We start from the raw sequence: 13,153 nt of genomic DNA on the forward strand, positions 1-13,153 counted from the left end.
TGCCATTGTACGGAATTGTATTTTTCAATTGAAAAGCACATCAAGAACATATTTGTAATTTTACATATTTGTAACAACAACCTAATCATTTACCATTCATATACAGTCAAAATGTAACATTTTTATAACATTATTATTGTGTCTTTATTATTATGGCATGAAATTCTTATATTCTACTTTGCAAAGAAAGTCCTGAGATAAATGACTTCCCTCCACCAACATAACTCCATTGCATTTATATTTGATATTTATATATAATATAAATTGTATATTATATATATATATTTATACTATTTGTAGTCGACTCCTTGAAGATAATACAGACATATGACCATGTGATATACATATACATTGTAATAGAATCAATGTACAAGAGGATTAAGCAGCCCATTTCAGTTCAACAGGTCTGATTCACAGCAAGTTGAACATCTTCACATGACTGACACTGACAGCAGCTTCACCTGCAGGAATTATTGTGTTTAATGATGAACTCACATTAATGTGAGTGTTTTACTGGCAGTAGAAGGTCATGACGTTCTCTTGGTTTCCTCGAATGAGCAGGGCGGGACAGTGGATGCCGTAACTCAGCGCTTCCACCCAGGCCATATAGAGAGAACTGGGACAGTTGACATCAGGGACTGGAAGAGAACTGAAACACACACACACATTCTGTTTAGAGCTGTTATCAGGCATACATTGACTGGCAACGCTGGTCATATTAGTTAAGCGAGTTAAGAAGCCTAAACTGGTTTTGCCTTCGTTCTCAAAGGCCCCAAATTATGCAAAACTATGACCAATTGCTTGTGATGTCACTCATTTGTGAATTTGATGCATGAAAATGACGTATCATATGGGATGGGTAAACTGCTCTAACTAGCAATACTCACATTACAACCAAAGCCGCTGGGATGGAGTTCTTCTTGATTATCTCGTTTAGTCTCACCGACCTCTCCACCTGAAAATAAAAGAGAGTCAAATGGAGGGTCTGATGGATCGTATTCGTGTTCAAAGCGACCCACACCAGCAAGCACACACACCTTGGGTTTTATGGCCTCCAGGTCTTTGTCGGAAACTTTCCATGGACTCAGTCTCTTGAGCTCCTGGACGTCTCCTCCAGCCTGTTCCTCACTCAGCATGAAGGGGGCGATGTTTTCCTCATAACGCTGCCAACTACAGGAACAGAGAGGAAGAAGAATTTGTACATACTGTACATTATTACAGCTCCTCTATTCCCAGTTTGTCTGAAACACGCTGATTTCTTCAAAGCCCCTCCTTCTAAAAAACTCAGAGTGCTCTGATTGGCCACCAGACCCATTAGGTTGTGATTGGACAAACACCTCAAGCGTGCATCGGAAATGTAACAGAGCAAATGTAATTATCACGAGCTTAAGCTTCCAAGGCTTCTATAGCATTTGTAAATGCACAGTTAAAATTAATGTCATTGATTTTATCTTATCAGTTCAAGCCCCAGTCGGATTCTGAAAATGAGGTTGATCAAGCCAATCGATTGGTACCCACTTTGCAAGTTTAACCCCTCCAGTCCTGCTCACCCTGCTCCAAGCAGGACTCGAACAGGCATCTCCGACATGGGAAGCGAGCGCGCTAACAAGGACGCTAAAGACCACAGCGTCAGTCGCTAGTGCACCTCTTGAGATCAGGGGAGTGAGGATTACTCTCACAGCTCTTACTGGCCTACGTTACACTCACTCCCTAAACCTCACACCCATCCGTGTCATGGCACCATTGTAACCCCTCCGGTCCTACTCACCCCGCTCCAAGTGGGACTCGAACCAGCGTCTCCAGCATGGGAAGCGGGTGCGCTAACAAGGACGCTAAAGACCACAGCGTCAGTCGCTAGTGCACCTCTTGAGATCAGGGGAGTGAGGATTACTCTCACAGCTCTTACTGGCCTCCGTTACACAAGCACGACTTGAGCAGAACGTTTCACGGTGGTAACTAGTCTAAAGTTTATAGCCGGCATTGTACTCTCCCTGGTTCAGGAAGCTGTCCTCTGTAAAATGCACTGTGCACAAGAAAACGTTTGAGTTGTACAGCTCAGGAAGAGCTTTATAAACAAATCTGAAACTCTTATTGACCTCTGAAAGCAAAAGCGGTTTTGCTTTCGCATCCAACACACAGCGTCTCCGCGACATGACGACAACACTTCAATTCACACAAACCTTGCCTTTTTGCGGGCATTATGCTAACATTTCACATTGTGACATGGGCTTTTGAGGAAGTGATATCTGGACTTCGATCGAGGCGTTTTAGGCAGGTCTGGATAAGTGTTCTCTGTTAGATAGAATAAATCGCTTTGTGGGAGACTATGAGCTTTGTGGATTACTTTGTAGATTATATACAAACATAAACAGATACATTACACACTACAGGTAAAGGAAAACATTAAAAAGAATAATTTGACCATTTACCAAACAGTGTTCAGAAGTGGTAAGTAGGATGTTTCCGATAGCACATTAAGGCAGCATTCCTACAAACCTGCAAGTTTTTGTCCATGTTTATTTGTGAACATTTCTCACTTTTTAGGCAGAGGAGCTTTATCCACGTCTGTTATCACGACAATGTCCTCGAACTCCAGCCGGAATCTCTTCAACAGCATTTTCATGCTGAAATGAGAACAACCGTTTAAAGAACCACTGTTTCTGCATATCAAAACTAGTAGTACAAGATGATGATGATAAAATGATCCACTCACTCTTTACGGTCTTCCTTCATGGTCCGCTGGTCTCCTAAGATAAACACTCTGATTTTGCACTTTTTCCAGCGGTTTCTTCTGGTCAACAAATACGGCACTAAAAGAGTCAGACCTGAAAGAGAGCAACAGCGTTCATAATAAGAAAATGGGAGTGCAAACGGATTGTGCTGGAGGTTTATCAGATCCCCTTGAGCTTTACCAAGACCAAAACCATGGTTGTCTACCAACCCAGACTGAACCAGTTTGGAACTTCATGCCATGATTTTTTTTCTTTTTTCCCACAGTGAGTTTAAGTATCATTCATGCAGTCGTATCTCACCTCCATCATCAGAGATCCAGTAGATGTCAATAGTCTTCCTGCCCTGTTTCGTCTGAAACACCGACCTGACTTGATCGTTCGAGTCATCGTCAGACATATCTGATGGGAGTCAAAAAACCAGGTGAGACGTGTATAAAAAACATTTACATCACACCAGCCAAAGCTTGATTGAGAAAAAGTTAGTGCACCCTGTGTACAATGCAGTTTTTCTGATTATAACAGGACTGCTCTGATTGACTGACTGGGTGATGACATCAGGATTTCAATTTAAAATAAATGTAAAACATTCTCTGTTAGTTTAGAATGTTTCACATTCCTGTTTCCATGGCGACGCATCAAGCTTGTCATGTGACACTTTACAGTCACAATGGCGCTGTATGTCTGAATGGTTTTATTTAACTTTCTGGGCAAGTAAATGTATTTTGTGTTTTAAACTGCTTTATCGTGAATATCTCCGGGGGCGGGGTTTATGTAAATTTTAGGGTTGGTGATCTCACTAACCCGGGAGGAAGCTTGTGTAGTCCCTACCAGCCGTTTGTTGTAGTCCTTAAAAAGCAATTTCTTTAATACCATATATCTCCCTTTGCTTTAAACGTTGAGCGTTGTAACTTTGCAGATGTTGTTTATGGCCAAACAGGAACATTACACACTAACTAAAGTTAGAAAAGTGAAATCATAATCAACCACCCCTTTAAAAACATAACAGTGAGCTGAGAGAAGGATACAGTAAACCTTATAGTGACCTTTAGTATGTATAAAACATGCAGTCAGATTGTATTTGAACAGTTATTTTCTTGCTTCCATTGGCATCAGTGTGAATTTTTACAAACTATCAATATTTTTCTACTACATCTGTGTCTGAAACAAAGTAATTCATTTAGAGTGGAACTGTTCTAATTGGTCGACTGGATGTCAATGTCCACTGTTCTGATTGGCTGACTGGGTAATGACATCAGGATTCCATTGCTTGCAGTGTAGACGGTTGATTGTAACGTTCTAGTTTGTCACAACACTTCACTAGCAGTGCCAATGGGGTAAAAGTGCACAAAAAAGACTTCAAATGTGTGTTTGTCACCTGAATTCCGGTCTGTCTCATCTTTTTCGGATTGCGGGACTTCGTCTGCATCGAATGCCGGATTATCCATTGCAGATGATCTGCCTGCTGCTCAAAATTGACCCACGTCAAACTTTGTTTTATGATTCAAACTGCAGCACCAATGCATTTTTAAGTTATTATACTGTATAAAACACACAGGACACACCTGAACTCTGCAAAGCATCCATAACGTCCAATCCATCCATCATTCTCAGAATTGCGATGCCGTAGCTGGAGTCAAACGCGTCGCTAAACAAAAAACATGAAACAACGTCAATATACAAAGAACTGAATGACAAATAAACTGATATTTGTGAACAAAAGCAGCATCTGAACTCACCTGATGGTGTTGACGTAGTCCTGTAAGCTCTCAGGTTTACATTCCTTCCAGTTTGTCTTGTATCCCATAACGAGGGTGTTCGGCTTCAGTTTACCAAGACCTGAAGCCTAGAAAGATGATTGAGTCTTTGAGAAGGATGTAATGAGGAGAAGAAAAAGGTGTTAGAACAGATTAGCGACGGTCTTACCTGCATGAGATTGGACGTGCCCTCTTTCAGACTGTCGGCATTGAAGGACGTGTAGAAAGAACGAACCTTCCTCTGATTCAGCCAGTCCACCAGCATATCGGTGCTGTGCTGCGGAAAACTGGACTTCTCGTCCTCCTGAAAGCATGAGAGCGCAATAAACCCACGACACCTTCACATCATGAGTGCGCACTGAATAAGCCGTTTGGTGAAATCAAGGTGATCTGCTTGTGTCAATCAGGTTTTTTGTAAATCATCTTTCCTGAATAAAAATGTTATATAGGGATGCACCGATTTCAGTATCGGGTCAATACTGCGCTCGTGTACTCATACTCATACTCATTAAAATGCTACGATACCAACCACCAATACTATACAATGCTTGTGACAAAGAAACAGACAACAGAGCAAACAGAGAGCAGAAGGGGAGAAGGAGCATATTACTAACATTAACCGATGGTAAAGAGAGAGAGAGCACACTTGATTGCTCTTGATTGCTGATTGCGCACTCAGCACACATGTGTCATTTGAAATAAAACTAAATCGTAGGTTCAGGTAAAAACTTTTACATGATTTTGTATAATGAGTGGTTCCAAACATTACAACAGGAATGCGGTACAGTAATGTTTTCAAGATGTTTTCTATGCGCAACATCCAAAGCGTGCAGCCAGAAAGCTGCCTCTCTGACAATGCGCCCATTAAATCTTCTCTTTCATGTCTTCTTGAGCTTGAACGGACAAATTCAAACAATATTATGTCAAAATGCCTGTATAGGCAGTATCCTTGTGAAACAGTTGGTTATGCCTTAAATGGATACTTCACCTCTGGAAAGATGAATGTGTATTTAAAATAGGTCAGAATTTATTTTTGGCTTATGTGGATGAAAGACAACAACTCCCAGAATGCACTTGCTTCACTGCCCTAGGAGGCCACTCCCAAGCCACGCCTACCGGTTAGAGAGCGCAGTTGAAAACAACAAGGCTAGGCTACTAGTGAGACTCTGACGAGTTTGCCCGGGATTTCGAGATCGCCCAAATTGTCCGGGATTCGGCTTTTGCGTTCTACAGTCGCCATTCATTATGTTTACTGTGGCGAGCAGGACGAGGCTGAGGGGCGCGGGAGAACGGTTTAGCGTTCATGTAAACACTACATTCAGATTCACCAATCAGAATGAATTAAGTTAGATTGAAACAAAAGGTTTGCATGTAAACAATGAATGGCGACTGCAGAAAGCAAAACCCGAATCCCGGACATTTTGGACGATCTCGACGGCCGGACATGTCCGGGAAAAAGAGGATGGTAACCCCTACTACTCAGCTTTCTCCACAGAACAAGAGCCTGTTAGCTTAGCTTCCAAAGAAAGACGGCTGATACTATTTGTACATTCTGTGAGTGAGATCCCACCCTCTATGGGCAGGTTGAAAACATGCGGGACAGCTCCTCCTACTGGCTGTAGTCTTTAGCCTCTGGCCAAAAAATCCATAAATCTCTCATCTCAGGGGGACATGAGGGTGGAAAGCACGGTTATTCGAAAATACTACAGGTTTTCTACTGATACAAAGCTTAATGCTAAATCCTGAAGTATCCCTTTAAGTGACTGTGAACAGTTGAAAAGAAAATGTGTGTGTACCAGTATGTTGGATACGTGCAGCAAGTGACAGCAACCTAATAAACATACTGCTGTCAAGAAAAGACAAAGAGAAAATCACTTACTGCTCTTGACTGGTTGAGCCCTGCTGGAGCAGCTCTAAATATTCACTCTGCTATTAAATTAAAGATATAACTGATGGAGGGTGCATGACTATCACTAATGTGCATCATAAAGTTATATACCATCGCTATAAACATTAATAATCTCACTGATCCCAAACTTTAGTGCATGTATTTAAGTTGTCAAAATAAAATACTGCTCGTGTTTGCATTCTGTTTAACTTTCATAACGTGATGCCTTTCTGAGTGACGTTGGACAGAATTTTAATGGGCATGCATATATGATTCGAACCGGGATCTATAATTAATAAAGTAAATAGCTTCAACCCATTTGCATGATCTTTCATATCATAGACTTATCAGTGTAAGACTGTGCATCAAAAATGGCCCAGCTCCGGTTCTTACCATGATGATGTTCCCACAGATCATCAGGCAGATGCTTTTGGTGAAAGTGCCCACAAAGTCCACCAGAGCGGGACGGGCGTTCGGAGGGCCGGTGAGAACGAGACACTGAGGCCTAAGAGAGAGCTTATCATGAGCGGCTGGTGTATCGTGATCAGATCAGATTGGTAATATTTACTTTTACAGTCTTACCTGTAGTTTTTGACGTGATCACTTATACCATTCAGAGACATCGAGAAGGACAAAGCCATATTGTAGAAACTGGACTGATAAGATGATCCCCAGTTAACCCCTGGACAGACGATAAGACAACAGTCAATGTGTTCAAATAACTGAACATAAATTATGTTTTGATGATAAGTGGAAAATGTAAGTCATAATCTGCAACATATTGGGTCATTGAAAGCAAACCAGACAAAAAATAAAGTTACTCACGAGGCTTTGTATAGGAAACATAACCTATGAGGAAGAGGACGACAGCGAACGTGACAAGAGCGTACCACCATGTGAACAGAAACATGAGGATAAAAGACAAGCAAGCACCAAACAGAGACGTCCACGGACTGAAGAAACGGTACTGCGGCCGCCAGCCTGCGAGAGACAGACGACAAACACGAATATTAGACACACAGAAGAGCTGCTCTCAAAAAGGGCTTCAGAATGACTTAAAATATAGAAACCAAGATATTTCTTATTTTAGGGTTAGGGTTATTTCACCCACCAACAACTGTTGGTTTTCTTTTTATTTGAACACTCAGAATTCATCATTTTAAACCTTATTTTTAATCTCCCACAGAGCAACAACTAACTTTTAGCTTTTCATTTACATCCATTTTATTACATCCTGTTTATTATTATTTATTTATTTTCACGGTACATTATTGTTTATCTGTTCAGAATGCAAAACTGATGATGATGATGATGATGAAGTTCTCACCAGGTGATCTGGTGACCGTCGCATGGAAGCAGCTGAAGTTGATGAGGCCGTAAGAGCAGAGGAAGAAGTTGGAGATCAGAGGAGCGATTAAGTTCAGATTACCTGAAAATATCAACATGACACCAAATGTTAAAGCATCCGCAGGGAGAAACACCTCAGTAACTGATCTGGAGGAGATCCAGGACTCACCAATGAGGATGAAAGCCATAGCGATGAGAAACGCGAGACAGTATGCACGTAGAGGCTCGTTGTTTTTCCCATAACCTTTTGCAAAGAAGCCGATGTAGGGGTAGATGTTATCCTTACACAAACACTATGAAAACACACATACAAAAATGTTAGTCAACTGCAGGATACACAAAATTAAATCAACAGTCACATCATCTACCTGGAAAATTTTGGGTGCAGACACCAAGAAACCCAGAGCTGATGATAAGGTGGCGGCAAAGACACCAATGGTGATCAAAATGCCAGATCCTGAAACAGTGGTAAGAATCTGGAGGGGGGAAAAAACATGAATAGCTATTAGTAAGTCTATCCATCCATCCAACAACAAAATAATGAAAACTATAACCATATGGGCCAATGCGCTCACACGGAAGTTGTTTGCCAGTCCAGATTTACATGTGATGTTCTGTTCACAGCGGTCAAAGTTCCAGCCATATTTACAGCCCAGACCGGTGCAGTGGATAGAATAATTCGATAGCGCTAAACTATCGTTCAAACTGCCAGAAGCGTCTCTTACAACAGTTGCAGCTGAGGAGGAAGAGAGGAAGTGATTCAGTGAGGAGAACAGATCACCAATAAGACGCACATTTCAATTGTGACGGTAAAAGGTCGAATCTCACCACATGTGATTGAGATCAATAAATAGCTCAAGGTGGTCCACAATATGGCCAGCAGTGTCCCTTTAGGAATCCCACCCGTTGGATCCTGGAAAACCACAAACACAAGTCATTTCTGTAGTGTTTTAGGGCATGGTGACTTTACTACTTTGGCAATATTACCTTGAGATCTCCACAGATGTTGACGCCAGAAAGAATTCCAGTAGCAGCTGGGAAAAAGATGGCGAACATCCTAAAGAAATATCCATCTACACCTCGGAAGGAAGGCAGTAGGTTGGACATGAAAATATCATCTGGAAGAAGAAAACTGTGTTTAGGTCTGGTTGTTCCAACACAAACCAACATCAAGTTGAAAGTTCATAATTTGACAAAGTTATTTCACGTTTTAGGTCTGGATTTCAACAAAAAAAAGTGTGTAAACCTCACTCCCCTAATCTCAAGGGGCGATCTAGCGACTGACACTAAAGACTGCAGTCTTTAGCCTCATTGTTAGAGAGCCCACCTCCCGTGCGGATGTGCCTGGGTTTGCGTCCCGCTTAGAGTGGGCAGTGCGAACTGGAGGGGCTACAGTGGTGCCGTGACCCAGATGGGAGTTAGGTTTAGGGGGTGATTGTAACAAAATTAGGCTAGTGTGAGCTGTGCTATAAACCTCACTCCCCTAATCTCAAGGGGGATCCTAATATAGGGCTACACATGCATGAATCATATGTTTTGTTAACATTGCAGTTCTGAGCTTGATAAACAAGAGCTTGTCATCTACTGTTTATTTGTTTTGTTGCAACAGGTCGAAATAAAGACTCCCAAACTTAGAAACAACAAGATGCACTTGAAGGCCACATTCGATCTGGATCTTGTTTACTCACATTGGTAGCCGAAAAATCCTGCAGCCTGCTTAGCTGTGTCAGGGGGGAGGACCGTCCCAATAAAGTAGCTAGCTAAGGAGAGCATGATCGCAATGAAGAACAGGATCTGAGCCTGTGGTGGAGCGAAAACCAAGAAGAACATTCGTGTTACAAAGAGGCAGTTTTGGGAAATGATCAAAAACAGGAGCAGAGGAATACCTTCGCCTCCCAACTCATGCCAGCGAATGTGATGCAGAGCAGGATGACGACAGTAATCGCACCAATGATCCTCACGTCATCGACATCACTCACCATCTGAGCTTTATAGTCCTGAGAATAAAGAAAACGATTGTGGATGAGATTTAAACAGCGGTTTAAAATAAATAAATGTCTTTAAAAATAAAAATAAAAGTCATGTTATTAATTAGTCTATTTATTAGTTAGTAGCCTGAGCCACAATGAAAACAACCAACAACTGTCTCATGACGTCACAGCGCGCACTGACACAAATAAATTAAAGATCTTTGAATTTTCTCCTTACTTCAAAACAAATGCTATTTATAACTATACTAACAAGCACATATTCACTTCTTTTAAACAAAGAAATGCAACTTTTATTACCAAAATATCTCTTGCGCTTTTGCTTCTGCCATTGTCCTGTCAGTCATCTCAGGACATTCAAAAACACTTAACGTGAAAAAGCTTAACATAGCATGCTTAGTGCAGTGTGTACTGAGTTTGGTCTTTTAATATCACTAATTAAGCCACATTAAGTGTTTTCTTTATAAATGCTTAACGTGTAATTAAACGCGTTCAGTTCATATTCTTGACTCATCTACTTTTCTGTACATAGAATGCTTTATTACTATGCATTATAGTTAGCAAAGTTAAGCGTGTTTCACGTTAAGTGTTTCAGAATGTCCCGTCATCGTGCATCACTCTTGTCATGTGACTCTGTGCTTTTTTCTATAAAGCTGCTCTCTGAGTTTCCCTCAAGCCCTACAATGCGTGCATGTCTCACTTTCAGAAGATCTCTGACGGTCTCTGCAAACCCCACTGTGTGGAGCGCACAGGCGAGAGCGTTGGCGAAGGCGAAGAGCAATCCGATGGGCGCTCCGAGCTCCGGACCCAGACTCCGAGAGATCATGAAGTACGTGCCACCTGGAGATGAACAAGTCTGTTTTCACTTGCTTTGACAAGTTGGCTTCACTAGTTTAAAAAAATACACCTCACTAAAATGTGTTTAAGACAAATAAAAACAATGCATTTCTTGGGCAATTTTACAAATCTCAGGTAAACTTATATTGTTTTAAGTAGCATATATTTATATATTTACTGGAAAACGAGACAAAGATTCTGATTAAACCCATTCGAAATCAAATGTTCCTGTTTTTATGGTAAACAATTCATTTGACTCACCAGACTTGACCTTCCCATTGGTGGAGATTGCAGACACTGACGTCGCAGTGATTGTTGTGATAACGATAGACATGAATATAATTACGTAGGTCAGAACTGCAAGCAAAAATGTACAAATGTGTCAAATGACTTAAGATAAGGTCTAGATCTTTCAATTCTCTGAGGGAGGAAACATGAAACTGTTAAAAGTCATTTGACTTTTGAACATAAAAAAAAGGAAAAAAAAGAGTAATTTGAGCAGTGATAAGTGATCAACTCACTGAGTCCGGCTTGAGACGTGATCCATGGCAGCCGCAGGTACATAATGACACCCCAGATGTTCAACATACAGCGAATCTGAAACAGAATCACAGCAAACTCATTAGTGGTGTGTTTATTTCAACATTGTTTAAACTCATGAATGGGAGACAATTGCAGATCTGAAAAATGCTTCAAAGGGTATTTCTTATGAAAGAATAAGTTTCAAGTGCACTTCTTTTTTTTTTCTTTTTTTTCTTTACTTTGATTAAAAAACTATATTTACAATAAATAAATTACAATTATATACACTTTTATGTGGGAGCATACCTATATACATAGCATCAAACAATCATATGTATAATAACATTATGTAAATACAAATGTATGCATCGAGAAAAAGCCGCAATAGTCCAGCAAAACACAGAAGCAGAATCCCTGTTCGAGCGCTGCTGATGTCAGTCACGCGATTGGTCGCTGCTCTAGTCAGCAGTGCGATTGCGAGACGTTTGATTGGCTACGGCTGGAGTCAGCCACGTGATTGGCCGCTACTGTAGTCAAGCGAAAGCGTGCAGAACGAACGTTGACAAATGTGTTCGCGCCACAAACCCACCAAACAAAACTCTTCGTTTCTGCAAGAATCAAGTAGGTGACAATTTTGCTTTCAAAACGGCGAATTAACTGAAAAGTGAGCAGTTTTATCCCTGCTAAACATAATGTCCCAGTTCTCATCACTGTAATGAGAATCAAGAAACATTCAGACGCTTTATGATAATGACAATTTGGGTGAAATGTACCGAGAGACTTGAGAATAGCCTAGCTACTTGTATTCAACATTTATTTTTTTTTATTTTTTTTTGCTGAATGTGACCTGAATTCTATAGGCTATAGAGGTATAAAATAAATTTGGACAGTATCTCAGAACATCAGCTCTTATGTGAATTTGATAAGAAGTTTTTGAGTTCTCTGAGGGAGACATCTGGCTTTTGACAGCAGTTATCTTCACAAATATGAGTACAGTTTGAGACACATTTTTTAAATGAACAATAATTTTCAATGAACCAAAAACTTATCTGGAAAATAACTTTATTAAAGAACCGCTATAAAGCCAAAACTATCTCTGTTACCTTAAATTATATGTTTATCTCTGTAAAGCTGCTTTGAAACAATCTACATTGTTAAAAGTGCTATATAAATGAGGATGACTTGACTTGACTTGACTTAAAGTTAATATTTTGCTTTTTACATAGATAGGACAGTATGAGGCCAGACTGGAGCCGAGATTTAAACTCGGGTCACCCACAGCTCTCTGATGTTGAGATCTCTCCTTTGTAGAGACAAATCGGGGTCTTTTTTCTCAGGAGAAAAATCGGAGAAGCTGGAGACTTAAACATTAGCTCGTCATTTAACGTCTAGGAGAAACTTCTTGCGATGTTAAAGAGATCAAATATATGATTCCTGTTTTCTCACCATGACTCCCAGAACCCATCCAAAGCGAACGAGCTTTACTTTGGGCCGTTCATCATCCTCTGGTGGTGGAGGAAGATCATCAGGATCCGGCTGTTGACAGAAACACACAGAAAATCAACACCAAATTTCAAAGTGCTGCCATCCAAACAATATTCGTCACGTACAATATTCAATAGACTCAAATATATGTGTTAATAAGATAAATTAGACAAGAATTTTCATTCAAATAACTATTTAATAAAAATTTACTTACTGGTTTGCGCAGAACATCCAGTGATGGTCTGGTGCTTTTTATACGTCCAGAGAATGTGTCGTTGGCGTAAAAGTCATATTTTGGTACGGGGTCAAGCGGATTGTAGAACGACATTTTTTTCTTTTCCAGCTCATAATCAACCTCTCCCACATCCACGGTAACACCTTGAGGTGGGACATTGTTGTCCGGGCGCCGCAGACCCGGGATTAAGTTTCTGATGCGATCAATATATTTGCCCATCGTGGATCCTGTAGGACTTTAAACTTTAAGAAGTCGACCTGCTTTTAATCCTTGTGGAGATCACAGAAATGTTCCAACACATCCACGGAAATCACAGCGCCGAGCCGAGTGGAGATGAACTGACCTTTCTCTGCTGTCAGGAACAT

General features: G+C 40.7%; 1 protein-coding gene across 1 annotated transcript; it reads right to left on the bottom strand.

Moving 5' to 3' along the window:
• Positions 1–13,153, bottom strand: LOC309489812 (solute carrier family 12 member 3-like). The gene is made up of 26 exons (XM_082158730.1): positions 12,768–13,153; positions 12,515–12,604; positions 11,068–11,143; positions 10,808–10,903; positions 10,410–10,549; positions 9,608–9,718; positions 9,410–9,521; positions 8,709–8,839; positions 8,550–8,634; positions 8,297–8,457; positions 8,090–8,197; positions 7,891–8,014; positions 7,702–7,803; positions 7,200–7,355; positions 6,957–7,056; positions 6,768–6,879; positions 4,656–4,790; positions 4,469–4,575; positions 4,295–4,377; positions 4,108–4,194; positions 3,033–3,131; positions 2,714–2,825; positions 2,538–2,624; positions 1,038–1,170; positions 888–955; positions 1–649 (listed from the first exon to the last, which is right to left on the bottom strand). The coding sequence occupies exons 1-26, from the start codon at positions 13,005–13,007 to the stop codon at positions 511–513; spliced, it is 2,994 nt and encodes a 997-aa protein (XP_082014856.1). The 5' UTR covers positions 13,008–13,153; the 3' UTR covers positions 1–510.

The sequence above is a fragment of the Leuciscus leuciscus genome, assembly GCF_965113295.1.
Source record: "Leuciscus leuciscus genome assembly, chromosome: 2".
Classification (NCBI taxonomy): Eukaryota; Metazoa; Chordata; class Actinopteri; order Cypriniformes; family Leuciscidae; genus Leuciscus; species Leuciscus leuciscus.

Excerpts from the sequence above, each read along its gene's own strand:
- LOC309489812 (XM_082158730.1), bottom strand. The coding sequence starts at position 13,007 with ATGGGCAAATATATTGATCGCATCAGAAACTTAATCCCGGGTCTGCGG. Across the intron at positions 9,719-10,409 it reads CCGTCAGAGATCTTCTGAAA|GACTATAAAGCTCAGATGGT; the intron begins GTGAGACATGCA and ends CTTTATTCTCAG. Across the intron at positions 4,791-6,767 it reads TCTGTGGGAACATCATCATG|GAGGACGAGAAGTCCAGTTT; the intron begins GTAAGAACCGGA and ends TCATGCTTTCAG.